Source organism: Dryas octopetala, chromosome 6 (assembly GCF_963921425.1).
Source record: "Dryas octopetala chromosome 6, drDryOcto1.1, whole genome shotgun sequence".
NCBI lineage: Eukaryota > Viridiplantae > Streptophyta > Magnoliopsida > Rosales > Rosaceae > Dryas > Dryas octopetala.
Genome location: NC_141371.1, coordinates 18368367 through 18390087, shown reverse-complemented (window position 1 = coordinate 18390087; position 21721 = coordinate 18368367). Strand labels below are relative to the sequence as shown.

Genomic DNA, 21721 nt, shown 5'->3' with positions numbered 1-21721 from the left:
GATAAACTGCTAGCATAAATTAATATAATCCGGCCTGTAAATTTGAACTTTTCTCCATAATAAGAAAACATAAACTTATAATTTCAATTTGAGTAAATGTGGTTTGAGCTACATAGTAATTGTTTATTGAATTACACTAATTTATTTATAATAACAACGAGATAGCAAGCACGATATTTCTGGCATATTCACTTTTTTGTTTCCACCTCGGGATTGACACTTGCCCATATCTGTTAACAGCGTGAGCTTTAAAGCTCAGTAGGAACTTTTAGTTCCTCATGGATAATTATTACGATTAATCAATATTTAATAAAATAGTAAACAATTACAGTTAGATGACATGTGTGCAAAGATGAATAATGCATGTACTCACTCCTTATCTATTCCTGTTGATTCATACATAAGACAAGCAAGCATGCACGTCCCATACCATGCATTTTACTACTGTGGCTCCGAATGCCTTATAATATGAGCCAACACCCGTTCATCCCTTATCCCCAAATATTTTAATATTATTATTTTCACTTTTCTACCAGTCACAACAATTCATCCACAATTCACGAAACCACCAAGGCCATCCACTTTCTCCTTGGTGTTTCCAATAATCATGAGATGATAAATTTTTTCAAAAATGACACATACTTTGGGGTCAATTCTATTCTAGGACACATGTTTGGATTTGTGTTATTGTAAGACACATATTTATGGTTTGTGTTATTGTGATACAATCCTTCAACTCCGTTAAGAATTCTTTTTAAAATAGCCCATGTGCTACGCACATGACCAATTTTTATGGGGCAAATTTGACAATTCACCTATATATTATGAAAAAAAAATTAATAGATAAAAACTGAAAAAAAAAAAAAAAAACCCAGCACCCCTTTTCCTACCAAGCCTCACCCCACCAGCCCCCTCCTCCCCATCCAGTCCTCCCAACCCTTCCCCTCCACACAAGCCGCTCCATCACCTCCCCTTGTTTAGTTTTAATCTTTTGTAATTCTAAAAAAAATTAGTTTTAAATATTTGAGTTTTTTTAGTATTAATCTTTTTAGTTTTTTAGTTTTAATATTTATTAAGTTAGAAATTGAATTAAATAAAATATGAAATGACCAAATTATTCCTCATTTGGACAAAAAATGTAACGGAATTGACGGTTCGTCCCACAATAACACAAATCCTAAATAATTGGAATAAAAGCAATGAGTTTAAAGCACTAGAGATTGGAATCCACCACTAACATACTATCTAAAACACCATGGGTATGAGCAATCAAAATACAAAATAAGTTGATAAAGTTTGCCTACACATAAGGCCTTGATTATCGGACACTTGTGGAAATCATTCCCCTAAGACATAAATTAATAGATTGATTATCTCGTATTAGCCAATTAACTACACATGTATCCTAAGAGCTTGATTATCGCATACCCTAGGCGCATGCTAACCATGTGAGAGACATTATGCACATGTGAGAATATTGAAAAATATATAGATCATAGACCCACCCTTAGTGTGGAATCATTTTTGCTCACTATGGTGGATGAGTGACACGTGACACGTGATTACCTTTTTGTGACACGTGTCACCCATCCACCATGGTGGTAATGCTCACCACCACTATAATGCTCTAGCATCTTCCTATATTTTATTTTAAGGCTATAGAAAATTTCTGAGATTTATTTGGAGTCATTACTGATTTTCTGGAATTTATTTAAGGTTATTAGTAATTTATTTATTAGTTTTAGAAATTAACGAAAACCATTTCTAAGTATTCTGGAAATTATTAAACTAGGTTTTTGTCGTTTCAAAAACAGTTTGAGACCTTAGTATTGAAGAACTTGATAAGACGAACCCAATGACACTAAGATCATAATTATCCAAGGACCGGATTATTTATAGAGAATTTCGTAAGTTAGATTGTAATTTTGAGGAATTAGAGAAATTGAAGAAAATAGGGTAAACAAGCACTTTCGAGGATATTTTCAATTATTTGGAGAAAACATGTAAATCGTTGAAGAAACTAAAAATATGGGGAGATAGTATAGAATGCCACGAACGACATCTTATTCTTAGATTACAATGACGACTACAAGATAATTTCTGATAAATTTTGGAAGAAATTAGAGAAAAGACAAAATTTAAATAGAAAAAAAAATAGAAAACAAAGATCACAATCTCGACCGTTAATCAAGTTTGATCCAACAGAGGAGTGCTTGGCAAGAAAATGGAGTGATGGCCAAGTTATGGACACGTGTCACACCCACAATTTGCCACCCATTTTCTCTTTTACTCATTGTACCCACTAAAGTGCTAAGTAGATCCACCTACAATTGCTAAGTGTACCCACCTTGAAGCCTATAAATAGGAAGCCATTTCTCATTTCCAAATCATAGCATCACCTTGAGAGCTTCTCTCTCTAAAAAGTTTGTCTCTTTCTTTCTCTAAAAATTATTCATTTCTCTCTTCTGAAACTTCTTAACTTGTTTCCATCATAATTTCTTCATCTGACGTCCGATTCGAGATCCGTTTTCGACCACGCGATAATGATGCCGAGCCCGACCTTTCTAGATGGTTTCTAGGCCGATACTCTACATAAATTACGTTTTCATTTTCAAAGGCTAAGGTAAGGCCTTAAACCTAGTCGAAGTTCTGTTGAAATGTTGTTTGAATTTTCTCCTGTTAATTAGATTCTTGTTATGTTTAAATTAATAAACCAAAAGTAGTACTGAGGTTTTGCCCATGAGAAGTCTTCAACTAAGTAACCCAATTGCCTAACTTATTTAAATTACTAATTATTTAAATTTCAGTTACAGTCGAAACGCTGCCTGACTTTTGTTCAGTAATCAACCTAATAATGGATTGAGGAAAATATATTAATGCCAAACGATATGCTGTCTAGGCAAGTCCATGAGCAAACGGGCATTGGACACTGGGTTTGATATCCCTCAGTCTCTCATGTACTTATCTGGGCACATCGTAGGGCATTAACTTATCAACTTCCAAGACTTTATTAAAATGAACTTGAGTAAAAACAAAATATGAGTTTAGGAATTGAGTCGTTACTTAGTTCCTGAACAAAAGAATCAGACATGACTGTCCGCCTCGGGATGCGAGGTCATGTTAGATAAAAAATCCAGCAAATACAGAGATTGATCTTAGTAGACTAGTTTATGGAATTTTCTGGGAACATGACTGAAAGGAAAGGTCATGCTGAAATTCTGTCAAAATTACTTTTGACTGAATTATTGTCGTTCTTGGACTTTTCAGTTACCCAGAGAAGAAGTCAGGACATTGGTGTTGTTGGACCGCACCATCAGGTTAAGCTTGGACTCTATGTAGGGGGAATCCTCACACCCTGTCTATGAGACTTTTATTGTGTGTATGTATGATAATAAATATTGTTGCGTGCAAAAATGCATTGTTTTTTCTTGTCAAATCGTATGGATTTTCGTGTATTAACTTATTGATGATCTGAGAGTAAGGAGTTGTATTTTTATTACCTTGGGTTCGATTTCCTAAACTTTCGGAAGAAATTTGTACGGACGAGCCAGTCGAATGTCCGATAGGGAGGCTAGCTTATGAGGTACTAATCAGAGATGACTATTCTCGCTACGGTACCAAACTTTTGCTTGATAAGCGTAGTTGTTCATTAATGTGTTCGATCATCAGATAAGTTTCAATTATTGAGTACTCACAAAACGTTTGCGAAAGACTGCATGTTCATACTCAAAGATTGTGGAAATTCAACTATCATTATTGTTGCTGGTTTGTGGTGAATCTTTTCCAATTGTTTTTCTCTTCTGACCATATATTGATATGTTTATTTTAACATACTATTTTCAAACTTAGCTAGGGTCTCCCGAAGGGAAGCTATAAACGAATGTGATGCTTACCTCCTACCTGCTTTCTTACAGCTGTTTCTGGGTTTGACGATCTTGATTGATCAGTTTGGGCGTGGCACTCCTGAATCTTGGTTGGCTTCCGCAAGGTCTCTAGGTCCTTCACCATGTTCTTTTGCTACTATCATTGGAACCTTAGCCTTTTCTTTTGTTGTTGTCATTTTCTTTTCGTTAAGTTGTAATATATCTCAAATATCTGTAGTGTGTTGGTTGAGGTCTTTTGTAAAATATCGTTTAAGGTATTTTGTGAACTCGTCACCTTAACGGGTTGGCTTTTTAATATAAGCTAGTTTGAAGTGTGTTTAATTATATCAAATCTTTTGTGCAATTTAACTTTGATCCAACCCGTATTCTATCAAACAAAGGACTTAACTCATTTTAAGAAATCTTGGGATTATAATGCTCAAGATACGAGTATTATATTCTCGGAAACTCTTAAGACGGGTGTCGCTGTGGCAATCCCATGTTGGGATGTTACAACCACCTTTTTGTGGTGAGCAAAAATGGACTCCCCTTAGTGTAAGTTATGAACATCTAAGATCCCTTCTCTCATGAGTATGTTCTTAGGATACCTACTTGTTACCAATTGAAATTTGATTATCACCTGCGTAAATTCCACAACAAAATCTAGATGCATGCTAGGGTCTCCCGAAGGGAAGCTATAAACGAATGTGATGCTTACCTCCTACCTGCTTTCTTACAGCTGTTTCTGGGTTTGACGATCTTGATTGATCAGTTTGGGCGTGGCACTCCTGAATCTTGGTTGGCTTCCGCAAGGTCTCTAGGTCCTTCACCATGTTCTTTTGCTACTATCATTGGAACCTTAGCCTTTTCTTTTGTTGTTGTCATTTTCTTTTCGTTAAGTTGTAATATATCTCAAATATCTGTAGTGTGTTGGTTGAGGTCTTTTGTAAAATATCGTTTAAGGTATTTTGTGAACTCGTCACCTTAACGGGTTGGCTTTTTAATATAAGCTAGTTTGAAGTGTGTTTAATTATATCAAATCTTTTGTGCAATTTAACTTTGATCCAACCCGTATTCTATCAAACAAAGGACTTAACTCATTTTAAGAAATCTTGGGATTATAATGCTCAAGATACGAGTATTATATTCTCGGAAACTCTTAAGACGGGTGTCGCTGTGGCAATCCCATGTTGGGATGTTACAACCACCTTTTTGTGGTGAGCAAAAATGGACTCCCCTTAGTGTAAGTTATGAACATCTAAGATCCCTTCTCTCATGAGTATGTTCTTAGGATACCTACTTGTTACCAATTGAAATTTGATTATCACCTGCGTAAATTCCACAACAAAATCTAGATGCATGCTAGGGTCTCCCGAAGGGAAGCTATAAACGAATGTGATGCTTACCTCCTACCTGCTTTCTTACAGCTGTTTCTGGGTTTGACGATCTTGATTGATCAGTTTGGGCGTGGCACTCCTGAATCTTGGTTGGCTTCCGCAAGGTCTCTAGGTCCTTCACCATGTTCTTTTGCTACTATCATTGGAACCTTAGCCTTTTCTTTTGTTGTTGTCATTTTCTTTTCGTTAAGTTGTAATATATCTCAAATATCTGTAGTGTGTTGGTTGAGGTCTTTTGTAAAATATCGTTTAAGGTATTTTGTGAACTCGTCACCTTAACGGGTTGGCTTTTTAATATAAGCTAGTTTGAAGTGTGTTTAATTATATCAAATCTTTTGTGCAATTTAACTTTGATCCAACCCGTATTCTATCAAACAAAGGACTTAACTCATTTTAAGAAATCTTGGGATTATAATGCTCAAGATACGAGTATTATATTCTCGGAAACTCTTAAGACGGGTGTCGCTGTGGCAATCCCATGTTGGGATGTTACAACCACCTTTTTGTGGTGAGCAAAAATGGACTCCCCTTAGTGTAAGTTATGAACATCTAAGATCCCTTCTCTCATGAGTATGTTCTTAGGATACCTACTTGTTACCAATTGAAATTTGATTATCACCTGCGTAAATTCCACAACAAAATCTAGATGCATGCAACTTAAGGTGATTAGTCAGAGATAACATACAAATAGAATCAATTAAAATGGAGATCAAAGATTTAATTATCAACACATCTTGCAATTACGAACTCAATAATTCATGATAAAAATAGACAACATAGTTAGGGCTTCATCCTAGCCTTAGCTAGGGATTTAGTTACACATAATTAAACTAAAAGAAAAAGAAAACATAATAAATTAAAGGACTAAAAGAAACCGATGGAAGGATGGATGGATGAAGCACGACAACCTTGAAAAGCAACAATGGTGGCGGCTCGAACTTGAAAGGAGGCTTGAAGCTTGTGGCAAAACTAGGGCTCTTCCTCTCTAGGGTTTCGGCAATTCTAGGTCTAGATGGAGGGGGGCTGTTTGTGTGGGAAGGCTAGGGTTTGATAGAAAGGAAGGCGTGAAAAATAGTGAATGAGGAGGGGTGAAGGTCTATTTATAGGGAACCTTGAGATTGAGGTTTTGCTAAATTTAAGATGTGGGATTTTGGTCACTTAACCTCATGGATTTAAAATAACATACAAAACTCATGGTCCAAAGCCCATGTTGCACACCAAAGGTAGAATTCACGCCCAATTAGGCCCAATGCAAGGCTGACTTTGCTTTTTGCTCTCCTCTGGATTTTCTTGCACTCCAAGTCTTCTAAGAAGCTTCTAAAACTTTTAACTATTGACTAGAATGTTGACTTTGACTTTCCTTTTCTAGTCCCACTAGGATTCCTTGTGAGACTTTGACCATTTTGCCTTTGACTTTGACCAACTAGGATTGAGATTCCTCTTCCAACTAGGATTTGACTTTGACCATTTTGCCCATCATGATTCCTAATAGAATTAAGACTAATTCTTCAACTAGGATTAGGTTTCCTAGTCCAACTAGGATTTCCTAATTTGACTAGAAAATGTCCAAAAATAACTCATTTTAGATTTTTTCTTCATCTTTCGTCCTATTTACCTATAAAACACAAAAATAAACCAAAACACACAAAAAATGTCGAGTTCTTGCACTTTAAGTGAGACAGTTAGTATGCAAAAAATGATGTAAATTAAGCACTCAACAGGCGTGCCACTGTCAAGCCAAGTTTTGCCTCAATTGGAATGAGAAAGTAGTTATTTGAGCGATTGTGCCTAAAAATTGATTCTATTAAACGTTTTGCCACCAAGCTAATCGCTCTTGGCCTAGGTTCTGTTCAGCCTCAGGGACAAGGCTCTTATAGGCTTAGTCAGATTCAGAGTCTGTATCGCAAGTAGACCTCCTAAGAATTACGTGATCGAATTCGTGCACATAGTGTCATAATTGTCGAAATAAAATAAAGAAACTATGAATAACAAAAATATAATGAAACTTAATGCGATCTTCACCAACCAAATTGATTTCAAGATTGAAGACAACAATGAATACAGCAGGAATTTAGATTGAAAGCGAATGAAAGAAAATTGCATTAAACTCGAAATAAGAACAATTGAAGTTGCATGAAAAACAAAGAACGAAAATCAAATCAATACCACAAGCCTTTAGAAGGATGATGACAGACCTACAAACCTAGTGAACTTGAAACTAAAAGTTATATATGAGAAACTTAAAAGCACCTCAAACAGAAGCAACAAAGGAAAATTGAAAGCAAAAGAACTTTGAGTGATTTTTAAGACTTGAGAGCCTGTAAGCGTTATGTGCGTTATGTGTCCTTTTTCTCTTTCGAATGCATCTATTTATAAGGGTTAGGATACAATACTAGGCAATGGGCCATTACTTGCCCCATAATTCTCTTTAGACTCGTAGTTCGAATGAGATTCAACTATCTTGAATTCAGGATTCGACCGGATTCTTGGTTGATTCTTCCTTATTAATCACGTGATCTTTAGCATTGATGATTGATCAAAATTCTTCCTATATTTTCACTCTTTACTTGCATGTCTTGGCTTCTTGATTTACTCAAAAAATTTAATCCCCAAGAATTTCCAAATTCTTCCCTTGGTAGGATTTGAATTGATCTTGTATTTAATTTCTAAGTTTCCGTCCAAGTAAAGACTTTAACTAAAATTTGGATATGGTCTTGGGCAGAATCCTAGCTCGAGTGGGACTTGGGGGTGAATTCAAAATCTTCTATCACTTGGGTTGAACTATTATTGGCTTGGCAATTTGAATCAAGAAACTTCTGCGCTCGATCAGATTCATCGGGTCTTTAAGCTTAATTAATAAAATATGGCCCATATATTAAGACCCAAAGCTTAATTAATTAAAAAAAAAAAAGTAATGACCCGGCCTCCAAACTATGTTGGAATCACTTCCTTTATTTTTCTTGACAATAATAAATATAATTAAATTTCCCGACCTCTATTATCCTTGATCGGGCCAATTTTGTGATTTAAATATATAACCCGGCCTCAAATCAGGCCAAAATTATTTCTTTCACTCATAATGAATAAAGCGCCTAAAAAATCAAATTAAATTGAGCCGACTCCCTCTACTTTCATAACGATTCCAATCAAAAAGTTGATTATAATTTATTTGAGCAAAAGTTGATCAAGATGAATTTTAACCAATCCGATCGAAACTGATCGAAATAAATCCAATGAGGTCGGCCGATATTTCTTCAAATAAAATTGATCAAAATTTATTTGCTACCCAAGACACTGATTGAAATAAATTCAATCGGAAGAAATCTTTACCAAGTCAATTAGATTGCTTTGGCCGGACTAAAATTGATGTGGTCGATCGAAATATCTTGGCCGCTATATCCATGTACTCGGCTGATGACTTATTCAATTTTTCCTTCTTTATTGTCTCACAATTCGATCAGACTTCGACCGACATTTCTTGTCTAAACACAAAGTCTTGGCAGAACTCATTCACACAAATAGCCTCAATTTAGGCCGATGACATAGGTAGAAATCACCCAGCCCAATTTTTTTATTTTTTTGGTACAAGGGAGGCCAAAGCCCAAAAGAAAAGAAAGACCCTAGACTAGAATAGCTGTAGTTCTAACAGAGCGAGAAGCATCAACAACAAGAAAGGGAGAAACCACATCAGGAGTTCCTCAAACCAATGAATACCCAAGCCAAGCTCCTTGCTAAGAGAAGCTAAGCAATCAACAACAGCATTTTGCTCACGGAAAACATGACAGATTGCAGCCCTTTTAAAATTTCCAAGTAGCACCTTGCAACTATTGATCAAACTAAAGAACGGATGAGTTGGAACAATAGGATTAGAAACCAACATCATCACAAGTGCTGAATCACACTCCACCTCTAAAGCTGCACAATGAAGATCCATCACAAGGTAAATACCCCAATATAAGCCCTAAAGCTCAGCTTCAAACACTGTCCCAACACCCAAATTGACTGAGAAACCCTTATCCAATTACCAGTCGAGTTTCTAATCAAACCATAGCACCATTCAGACCAAGGTCAACACTCCTGCAACCATCTGTATTAAGTTTCAAAATACCACAAGCAGGATGCTTCCAAGACAAATATGCAACCTGACATGCAGGCTTAACCCCACAGACCATATTAATAGAAAACCAATCCTTAGCAAATTGAAAAATCAACACTTTAGGTTGAATAAGCATCACAAAATTGACATAAAAATCAGATTGCACCTCCATTTCCAAATCATCCAAAGAGAAGACACAAAAAACAGATGCCAAGAAATACCATTTTTGAGAGAACCACATTTAAGATTACCAGCTACCCAAGCACCAAATTGACCATCCAAAGCCACATGGATACTAATAAGAACATACAAAGCACTCCAAATGGCTTGAGAAGAGCAGCAATCTCAGAAAAGATGGTCCAAAGGTTCCTCCTGGCCCTCATATCTATGACAAAAAAGGTTGGAAGAAAATCTCCTTTTAACTCTCTGGACATTAGTCATGAGCTTTCCATGGCAAACAGCCCAAAGAAAAGTCTTTAGTTTAGGAGGGAGAGAAAATTTCCATATAAAAGACCAATACCAATGAGCAACATCATTATTAAAAAAAAAAAAAAAAAAAAGACAAATAAGCAGTTTTCATAGAGAAAGAGCTGTTGGAAGTGAAATTCCATATACATTTATCCTCACCACTACCCACAGCCCTAACCTGAACACAAAGAATCCTTTGAATAATATCAATAGGAAGACACTCATGTAAACAATCCACATCCCAATCATTATCATCCAAAAAATCACACACATTAAGCTGCAACATCTCCTCAGTAAGATCAATAATAGAGAACTGATTCGCACCAATCCCAAGCCAATTGTCCAACCAAAAAAGAATTTTCTCTCCACTCCCAACTCTCCATTTGAGGCCAGCAGAGAGAAGCTTAGCCCCAAACAACACACCCCTCCAAGTAGAAGAACAATTAGCATACTGTATGTTTTTAGCAGCCATCAAATTACAATGTCTGAGATACTTCCCTCTTAAGATATTAGCCCAATGCCCATTCTCATGCTGCAACAACCTCCAACTAGACTTAGCCAGCATAACTTGATTCATAAACAAGGATCTTTTTAGCCCAAGCTCCCCAGCTGCTTAGGCCTACAAACAGTGAACCAATTAACCAAATGCACTCTATAATTATCTACAGTGTGCCCCCAAAGGAAATTTCTATTAAGCTTATCTAAATTATCACAAATAAACACAGGTAACTGAACAGTTTGCATTGTATACAAAGGAATGGCAGCAACAACAGCTTGAAGAAGAGTCAATCTACCAGCAAGAGAAAAGGTGTGACACTTCCAAGCAGCAAGCCTCTTACTAACCTTCTCCACAACTTCATTATAAGTCTCCTTAACCACCTGTGGAACACCTAGGTATTTTCCCAAACAATCAGTGATAGGGGAGCCACAAATGGAAGCAAGTTCATCAGCCAAGGCAGTTCTAGTATTAGCGGAAATACAAATGTTAGACTTCTCAAAGTTAACCTGTTGACCTGAGATGTCACAAAAAACATCTAGACAATGCTTCATCACCATTGCTTGATCAAAAGAAGCCTCCCTAAATAAGATCAAATCATCAGCAAAAAACACATGAGACACAAGAGGACCTCCCTGATAAACACTAACAAGATGCCAATTTGAAGAATTAACCTCATGCACAATCAAATGAGAAAGCTTTTCCATGCATAAGACAAAGATATACTGAGATAAGGGATCATCCAGTCTGACCCCGTAGGCAGGAAAGAAAGCTTGGGAAACCTCACCATTAATCACAGCTTGGAATCTCACGGAAGTTATGCATTGCATAAGAAGCTCCAAAAAAGTACCTCTAAGACCAACCTCCCACAACACTTCTCTAATGAAACCCCATTTAATACGATCATAGGTCTTAGAGAGATCAATTTTCCAAGCCATATAACCTTTCAAACCTCTAGTCAACTTAAATTTATGCAACACCTCTTGGGCAACAATTATGTTGTCAGTACCTACTAGGGATAAAACTCACCTGATTAGGACTAATAAGCTTGGCCATAATAGGCCTAAGTTGAGATACCACTATCTTGGAGATAGCTTTGTAAAGAGTGTTGCAAAGACCAATAGGTCGCAGTTGAGTAACAGAAGTTGGACTCTGAACTTTAGGAACCAAAGTAATAAGCGTATTATTAAGCCCTGTAGGAAAGGTAGCTGTGACAAAACAATTCACAACAAGATCAAAGATGTCCTGCTTACAAATCTCCCAAAATTGATGAAAGAAAGAAGTAGGTAACCCATCAGGGCCAGGAGCTTTCAGACTACCAATAGTAAACAAGCTTATATATATATATACATGCCCCTTCTATTGAGAGATCTCTCAAACAATTTTATTTAAGGGATCTCTCATGGGCTCACTCCATATAGTATTTCAACAATCTAAACCGTTTATTTTCTAATTCTATATTCAAATGTCATCTTTGCAAAAATTTAGACAAATCGGAAACCATTAAAGGTATCAAACTTTGATCAAATAAATAGACGAACAAAATATTTTCGATAAACATTTGAAATAGTGATCATTTAATCAACGGTCAAATAGTTCCGATTAACCTAATTTTTTGAAAGACGATCCTTAAAGGGAGACCAATAAAATAGACGGTTCCAATCTTCAAAATACAATATGGAGTGAACCCCACAAGAAATCTCTTAAATAAACTTATTTAAGAGATCCCTCAATGGAATAGGCCTGATATATCTATACATAGGATAAGCATTTAGACAAACACTTTACAAATATTTTGAGCCTGTAGATCTTAAAAGATCCAAGAGTAAAAAACAAGACTAATGTATAAGGTATTTACTGATTAAATGACATGGCACATGATGTGGAATAAGAAAAACTAAAAAAAAAAAAAAAAGGGAGAGAGAAAGACAGATCGATCACCACCTTCCCTCCCTCCCTTTCACCCAGTACATCATCGTCGGTCCGCCACTGTCGCCGGCCACCATGACGTCAAAAAAACTAGAAAAACATAGCAGCAACAATCTTTCAGCTATATCTGCAACAACCCCATAAAACACAGTAACAAGCACTAAGATCCACGCTTTTGTGTGTAATCTGAGATACGTAGATGAGGATTTGGGCAAGTGGGTGTGTTTTGTGGTTGTGGGGGTGTGAGGAGGAGATTGGGGGATGGAGGTTATATAGAGAGAGATGAGAGGGTGGAGGGGTGGGTTGTGGCTGAGGTTGTGCCGTGGGGTGTGTTCTAGTTTGGTTTGGTTTTTGGTTATTGGCGTGCTATTGAATTAGAAGACAATATTTGAGAAATTGAGAGATTGAGGTTTAGAGAGACCTACTGAGGTTGATGGGAATTGGGACTTTTCACCTTTCTTCGCCTGAAATGCTCAAATTGGTTGCCTTATTAAAAAAACAAAACCAAAATAACAACAATAGATCGCCCGCTCCCTTCTTCTTCCTCCCACAAACCCCTTTTTTCTCTGTTTTTTCTCCATATTTCTCACCTCTTAGTGATAGAAAATCTGTCACAAAACGTGGAAGTGTTCTCAGCATTAGATGGTGGAGATGCCATCTGGATTTCGTCGACGTCATGATGACCGGCGACGATGACGGACCGACGATGATATACTGGGTAATAGGTAGGTAGGGAGGGAGGGAGGGAGGGAGGGAGGGTGTGATTGATTTATCTTTCTCCCTCTCTTTTTTTTTTGGTATAAATTCAATTTAGACACATAACTATATATGTTATTTCAACGGGGTCCACGAACTTTCAAATATTTCAAACATACATCTGATTTATTATGTAAATTGAAAAATGAAATTCTGTCCATCAATTTATTGAGAGATCAGTTAAATGTCAGCTTGGCCTTTGCTAACGGGGATTAATTGGCGACGTAGCACCAACTCAGCATACATTTCCCGCCAAATGAGCAACACATGTCTACTTGACACGGGCCCACACACCCATCACCACTTTCCCGCTCGTCGAACGCTCTCCTGACCATTTAGTCTCCAAAAAACATCACGTTTCCCCCAAATTCGAATATAAATCTCTCACTTGTGTTCAACGAGCGAGAAAAAGATGATGACTTTGTGGATCCGTGTCAGGGGTTAGGTGGACATGTGTCGCTCATTTGGCGGGAAATGAGCGACACGGGTCCACCTAACCCTTGGCACGGGCCCACAAACTCTCACTCTCTCTATTATTATTAAATTGTGGGCCCGTGTCGCTCATTTGGCGGAAAATGTTTGCTGAGATAGCGCCACGTCGTCAAGTAATCCCGATCAGCAAAAGCCAAGCTGTCATTTAACTGATCTTTCAACGAATCAATGGACAGAAATTCATTTTTCAATTTAAATAATAGATCGGGTGTATATTTGAAATATTTTAAAGTTCATGGACCCCGTTGAAATAGCTTATAGTTATGTGTCTAAATTGAATTTATGCCTTTTTTTTTTTCTTCAGTTTTTCTTATTTCAATTTTTTATTAATTATATTCCACATCATGTGCCATGTCATTTAATGAGTAAATACCTTATACATTAGTCTTATTTTTGACCCTTGGATCTTCTAAGATCTAAAGGCTCAAAATATTTGTTAAAGTGTTTGCCTAAATGCTTGTGCCATGATCCTATCCTCTATATATATATATAAAATGCTCAAAAATGCTCTAGAGCTAAATAGTTAGTAAAATGCTTGGACCCACTACACAATGTAATCTCATGATCCAAACTGTTTATATTTTAGATTTCCATTCAAATATCAACCAAATCAGAAATCATTTGATTATCAACGAAAACATGTTCATATTAGCCATTTGATTATTATAATAGCTATTTATATGCTTTTATCGAAAACAATGGTCGTTTATTTATTTGATCACAATTTGATAACTAAATGATTTTCGATTTAGTTGATTTTCTGCAATGATGATCTTTGAAGTATGGCCTAAAAAATGGACGGTTCAGATTATGAGATTAGTTATATGATAAGCCTAAAATCATGGTTAGCTTCGTATTAACTTGCTAACTAGCTAGTTTTAGAGCACTCCTCTATATATGTATATATATATATATATATAGTAATGCTCTAAAGCTAACTGGTTAGCAAGTTCATACAAAACTAACCATACTTTTAGGACCACCACATAACTAATCTCATAATCTGAACCGTCAATTATTTAGGTCATACTTCAAAGATCATTATTACAAAAAATCAACCAAATCAGAAATCATTTAATCATTTGATTATCATTACAATCATTTCATGTTTTATTGAAAAACTTGTGTTTTTCCATTTACATGAGCACAATTAGCTTACTAATAGTTGACTAAATGATTTCCAATTTTTTGCAAGGATAATCTTTGAATAGGAATCTAAAAACTAAATGGTTTGAATTATGAAATTATATTGTATAGTCGGCTAAAAATGATGGTTAACATCGTATTATCTTATTACCTTGTTAGCTTTAAAGCACTCCTCTATATATAAATACAGGCTCCTTATATTGAGGTATTCCTCAACTTATTTATGTTGAGGTATACCCTATTGGGGCCCACACGAGTCGTTTTGTGTCGATCCGAACAATTCATTTTTTACATCTTCATTGATAGATCATCCTTGCAAAAAATTAGTCAAATCGGAAATCATTTGCCTATCTAACTTTGATAAAACAAATGGATGGTTTTATTGAAAATATTTGGTTCGTCCATTTATTTGATCAAAGTTAGATAGGCAAATGATTTCCGATTTAGCTAATTTTTTGCAAGGATGAACTATCAATAGAAATGAAAGGTTCGGATCGACACAAAACGACTCGTGTGAGCCCCAATAGAGTATACTTCAACATAAATAAGTTAAGGTATACCTCAATAGAATGAGCCTATATATATATATATATACAATAATGCTTTAAAACTAACTAGTTAGTAAGTTAATACAAAACTAATCACCATGTTGGACCCACCGCACAATGTAATCTCAAAATCCAAACCTTCTATTTTTTAGGCCATACTTCAAAGATCATCCCTGTAAAAAATCTCCAAATTCGGAAATCATTTAGTCATTTGATTATAACAACAACTATTTATATGCTTTTATCGAAAACACTGATAGTCTATTTAATTGATCTCAATTAGATGACTAAATGATTTCCGATTTAGTTGATTTTTTGTAATGATGATCTTTGAAGTATGACCTAAATAATTGACGGTTCAGATTATGAGATTAGTTATGTGGTGGTCCTAAAAGTATGGTTAGTTTTGTATGAACTTGCTAACCAGTTAGCTTTAGAGCATTACTCTATATATATATATATATACATATATAGAGGAGTGCTCTAAAACTAGCTAGTTAGCAAGTTAATACGAAGCTAACCATGATTTTAGGCTTATCATATAACTAATCTCATAATCTGAACCGTCCATTTTTTAGGCCATACTTCAAAGATCATCATTGCAGAAAATCAACTAAATCGAAAATCATTTAGTAATCAAATTGTGATCAAATAAATAAACGACCATTGTTTTCGATAAAAGCATATAAATAGCTATTATAATAATCAAATGGCTAAATGATTTTTTATTTTGGAGATTTTTTATAGAGATGATCTTGAAGTAGGGCCTAAAAGATAAATGGTTCGAATTTTGAGATTAAATTGTGCGGTGGGCCTAATAGAGTGGTTAGCTTTGTATTAACTTGTTAACCAATTAGCTTTAGAGCATTCTTGTATATATATAGATATTAACCAACTTTTGGCTCTGGACTGTGGGCAACAACTTCACCCAACTCCTTCCTTTCTCTTTTTTTTTTTTTTTTTTCTTTCTTGAAACAAGCTAATATATATGTATATATGTATATATTAGCTTCAAAATTTTCTGACTTTAGCCACTCAACTGCTTCTCCATTTGTTTGACCCCAATTAACATCCTTATTTGGACCAGTAGACTTCACCCATTGTACTTTCTAGGGGTGCACAAAAATACCGAAAAATTGAGTTTCGAACCAACCAAACCAATCGAATTGGTTTGATTTAGATTTTTGTTTTGTTTTTTTTGTCAGTTATCAAACCGAACAAAACCGAAGTGAGCGGTTTAATATTGGTTTTAACCGAACCAAACCGAAGTGAGCGGTTTGGTATTGGTTTTCAATATTGAAATTTTTTGTTTTAACCGAACCGAATCACCACTTATAATAGATATTAATTGTTTTACAAATGGTTTTAATATCTATTATAATGAAAACCTAACGCCCTATTATATGTTAGACACTCAACTATAGGGGGTATTTCAACTCCTTCTTTTCTCTTTTCATTTTTTACCCCTCTCCACCTCCCACTCTCTTTCTCTTCCCTCTCTCTGGTGAACCTTCCCAACCCTACCCCTCCCGACCCCACCCCCACCCCCACCCCCACCACAACCCGCAGGACCCTCCCCTTCCACCTACCTAAGTCTCTCTCTCTCTCTCTTCTCTCATTTTTCTTCTTCTTCCCCGTGTCTCCCTTCTCTCTCGTGTGACTTTGCACAATTCGGTCGTGACCAGGCCAACTCCGGCCAAGCCCAACAGGTGCAGAACCACTAGCCATCAGCCCGCATCTCCTCTCTCTTCCCCAGACATCCTTATCTTCCCTCTCCTCTCCCGCACGACTTCCTCCCTGTGCGCACCTCAGCCTGGCCTAGGCCACCGGTAGGTCCCCTAGTGTTGGCCATCCCTCCACGAGCTATAGTTGGGGTCGGGAAGGTTGTGGTGGGGGTGGGGGTGGGGTCGAGAGGGGCTGGGTTGGGAGGGTTGGCCGGAGAGAAGGCAAAGAAAGAGAGAGTGGGAGGTGGAGAGGGGTAAAAAAGAAAAACAGGAAGAAAAATTCATTTTTTCAATTTAGATTTTAGATGGGGTATGTTTTTGAATGATTTTATAGATGATGGATACAGTTGAAATACCCCCTATTATTTAGTGTCTAAATTGAACTTTAGCCTATAGTTTATATACTTTATATTTTATAGTTTATATAGTATATAGTTTATAACTTTATATAGTTTATATAGTTTATAGGTTTAGTCTATAAGGTATTTTTAATTAGTTTTTATATGAAATCTATATAAATTATAAACATATATATATCTATTAAATTATATGCTTTATATATATATTATAAAAAACATATAAATTCAAACATATGTACTGTATATAGTTTTAGTATAAGGTATTTAATTAAACTAGTTAATACCCTAAATATTCCAAAAACTATTTCTCAAAAAAAAAAAAAAAAATCCAAAATCCAAAATCCAAAATCCAAAAACTAAAACCTAAAACACAAAAAACAGACCAGTAAGTCACTCTCGAATGTTGGAAATAAGAAACCCAGAAACCTCACTCTCTACTCTCTCGCCGCCTTCTCGCCGCCCTTTCGCCACCCTCTCACCCCAGAACCTCAAACTTTCTTTCTCTCTTCGAGTTTCGATCTCACCTCGCTTGTCTCGATCTAAACCATCATCCAGTCACTACTAGGGTCTCCCATCGCGACTATTAAAAAGTAATTGATGAGTTGCCCTGCGCAATACAACTATTTGATGGATATTTCAATATTTGGTTTATGTCATTTATGTATTTTCTTTATTTCCAGCTTATTAGTCAATTAGGTGATGTAAGAATGGCATTAGGGGTGGGAATGGGTCGGGTCAGTTGATTATCAGCCAAACAACCGACCCAACCGACCAACTGAGATTGATGGTTTTTCAAAACCATTATCGGCCCGACTTTAGTGGGTCGGTTGTTGGTTAGCAACCAACTTAGTCGAGTAATGTTGGGTCGGTTTGGTTGGCAACCGACTTAGTCGGGTAATGTTGGGTCGGTTGGATGGTTGACCCGACTTTTTTTTTCCCAACATTCCTGCAAAGTGCAAAGTTTAATTTGAACAATGAACAATATGAAAAGTTGCAAACTGCAAGCAGCCAAGGCTGCCAAGCAATTATTCACATTGAAATTCCAGTTTTGTAAAGGTCTAAACTCTAAACATAACCATCAAGGCACCAATATATTAAGTTATTAACCTAATAACTATGGCAATATTGCCTAATAATACCTGCAAGTTGTAATTTTCCAAGTCACCCATCAACTTGAATGATTCAAGCATTCACCAAAAATAATGTTTGAGAGCAATACTAAAATTTCTAATTACTAAGTAACTTAATAAGTTAAAATTGAAAAGTTACACAAAACAACTAAACAAGAGTGCTTGTAAATTGTAATTGGAAATTTGGAAGGGAAGGTTGGGCTGCAGCCTGCAGATTAGGTGGTGGTGGAAGCTTGGACTGAAGAATGGGTAGTTTCACCATTTGGTGCACTTGTAGTTGTAGTTGGTGTCGGTGGAGGATTTCCTTGGAGGTTTGGCATGCTAACACCTCCGCAAAATCACACCAAACCAAACATAATAATTAATAAATAACAATCCATGATTCCATTCCAATATGCACAAAGAAACAACAAATTGCAAACAGCCAATCATTATCAAATTCCCCAAATTGAACTGCCAGTATCAAAATCCCCAAATTAATTAAAAACCCTAAAATGATAAAACCTTAAAGAAGTGACAATTAAACTGAAGTACAATCAAATAATGTTGATGTGAAGCTTACTCGAGTCTGTGTCAGTTAAGGACCTTGTTTTTTTTTTTTTTTGTTTTTTTTTTTTAAGTTTTTATCTTAACTTTTCCCCGACGTTGGACACATTAAACATCCACCAAATTTAGAAAATTTATGCTGGATTTAAAGATATGTATCTCCTCCTTACAATCATATAAAGATTACCCAAATCGGACCTCTACAACTCCAGATAATCGGCCTTAAACTAGGATACTCGAAATTATCCAATTTTTCAGATATTTTTCCAAAGGTCTGATTGGACAGTTTCAGATATCCTAGTTTGGGGCCAATTATCTGAAATTGTAGAGGTCCGATTTGGGTAATCTTTATATGGTTGTAAAGAGGAGATATATATCTTTAAACCTAACATAATTTTTCTAAATTTGGTGGAGATTTAATGAATTCAACATCGGGCCAAAGTTGAAATAAAAACTAAAAAAAAAAAAGTCTTTAACTGACACAAAATGAAAATTTCAGTCTTCAACTGACACAAAGTGAAATTCATATCTTAAATAGAAGTTTGAGATATAGTTGGAGTCTTTAGCTAAAATTTTCCAATATTTTTATTTGGATATGGATAATACTTTCTGGTTCGATTATTAACGCCTCCTTTATTTTGTTAGTGAAATTTTTGTATTTTGAGCCGTGAGTTAAACGTTCCACGGGCCAGGTTTCTTTACCTATCAGCATTTCCCACCATTATTACACACAGATGCCGACACTCAAATATAATGGTCATCCTCTCGATGTTCAACCTCAGACCTCCACGCTTGGTTGCTAAGCATGTCTCAGCCTCTCTCCTTTCCCTCTTCCACACCCGCTCTCTCTCACCCCACAAAGACAAACCCACCAATTGGAACACAACCCACACATTTGTTCAAACAAACCCACTTCTCTCCCTATTAGAAACATGTAAATCCATGTCCCAGTTGAAGCAAATCCAAACCCAAATGACCCTTACCGGGCTAATCTCAGATGGGTTTGCTTCCAGTCGCCTTATCACCTTTTGTGCGCTTTCCGAGTCGCGAAATCTTGATTATGGTACTAAGATTTTGTACAATATGCAAAACCCAAATGTGTTTTCTTGGAATGTGGTCATTAGAGGGTATTCGGAGAGTGTTAATCCGAGAGAAGCGCTTGTGTTGTATAAGAAAATGTTGGGAAATGGTAGGTCGAGACCGGATAACTATACTTACCCATTATTGTTGAAAGTTTGTGCTAATTTGTCGTTGAATGTTATGGGTCGTGAGGTTCTTGGGCATGTGTTGCAATTGGGTTTATATTTGGATATGTTTGTTCACAATGCGGTGATTCATATGCTTGATTCATATGCTTGTTTGATGAAAGTTCTGTGAGAGATTTGGTTTCTTGGAATTCTTTGGTTAATGGTTATGTTCGATGTGGGTTGGCGTGCGAGGCATTAAGGATTTATCAAGAAATGGCGGTGGAGGGAGTTAAGCCAGATGAAGTTACAATAATTGGGATGGTTTCTTCTTGTGCCCAATTAGAGGATTTGAGTCGTGGGAGAGAATTTCATCGGTTTATTGAAGAAAACGGACTAAGTTTGAATGTTCCTCTTGCTAATGCGCTTATGGACATGTATATGAAGTGTGGGAATCTTGAGGCAGCGCAAGCACTATTTGACAATATGACCAAGAAAACCATTGTCTCATGGGCTACAATGATAGTGGGATATGCCAAATCTGGGTTTTTGGACATTGCTCGCAAGCTTTTGTATGATATGCCAGAGAAGAATGTTGTGCCATGGAATGCAATGATAAGTGGCTATGTTCAAGCCAAACAAAGCAAGGAGGCTTTGGCTCTGTTTCATGAAATGCAAGCAAGTAATATAAATCCTGATGAAATAACCATGGTTAGCTGCTTATCGGCATGCTCACAACTTGGAGCACTGGATGTTGGAATATGGATTCACCATTATATTGAAAAATATGGTCTTTTTTTGAATGTTGCTTTGGGGACTGCCCTTGTTGACATGTATGCTAAATGTGGGAACATCACCAAGGCTCTCAAGGTTTTCTGGGACATGCCAGGAAGAAACACTTTGACTTGGACAGCTATTATTTGTGGTTTAGCCCTTAACGGACATGCCCATGATGCCATATCTTACTTTGCAGAGATGATAGAGACAAGATTGATGCCAGATGAGATCACCTTTCTTGGGGTATTATCAGCTTGTTGTCATGGAGGTTTGGTTGAAGAGGGTCGTATATATTTTTCCTTAATGAAAACTAAATTTAATCTTTGTCCCATACTTAAACATTACTCTTGCATGGTGGACCTTCTAGGTAGGGCTGGTCATTTGGAAGAAGCAGAAGAGCTTATCAATGGCATGTCAATTAAGGCAGATGCTGTGGTGTGGGGTGCATTATTCTTTGCTTGTTATATTCATAAAAATATTTTGATGGCAGAAAGAGCAGCTTCCAAGCTTCTCGAGTTGGACCCTCATGATAGTGGAGTTTACATTTTGCTTGCAAAAATGTATAGGGAATCAAATATGTGGGAGGAGGCAGGGAAGGCGCAAAATATGATGAAGGAGAGAGGAGTAGAGAAGACTCCTGGTTGCAGCTCAATTGAGGTCAATGGCATTGTATATGAGTTTATTGTCAGAGACAAATCACACCCTTGGACGAAACAGATATATGATTGTTTAGTTCAGTTAACAAGACAAATAGAGCTTGTTGGTTGTATATCTGCAGGAAGTATAAGACCCTACTGTTTTGTGGAGATA

The 21721-nt window shown here is 36.4% G+C and overlaps 1 protein-coding gene and 1 pseudogene across 1 annotated transcript; one reads left to right on the top strand and one right to left on the bottom strand.

Moving 5' to 3' along the window:
- Positions 1 to 8885: 8885 nt before the first annotated feature.
- LOC147283006 (uncharacterized) lies at positions 8886 to 11258 on the bottom strand. Its single transcript, XM_086248328.1, has 4 exons — positions 10452 to 11258; positions 10003 to 10356; positions 9315 to 9402; positions 8886 to 9175 (listed from the first exon to the last, which is right to left on the bottom strand). Exons 1-4 carry the CDS (start codon positions 11256 to 11258, stop codon positions 8886 to 8888), a joined length of 1539 nt encoding a protein of 512 aa, XP_086104454.1.
- Positions 11259 to 19892: 8634 nt separating this feature from the next.
- On the top strand, positions 19893 to 20327 carry LOC147283005 (pentatricopeptide repeat-containing protein At2g22410, mitochondrial pseudogene; annotated as a pseudogene).
- Positions 20328 to 21721: the final 1394 nt, after the last annotated feature.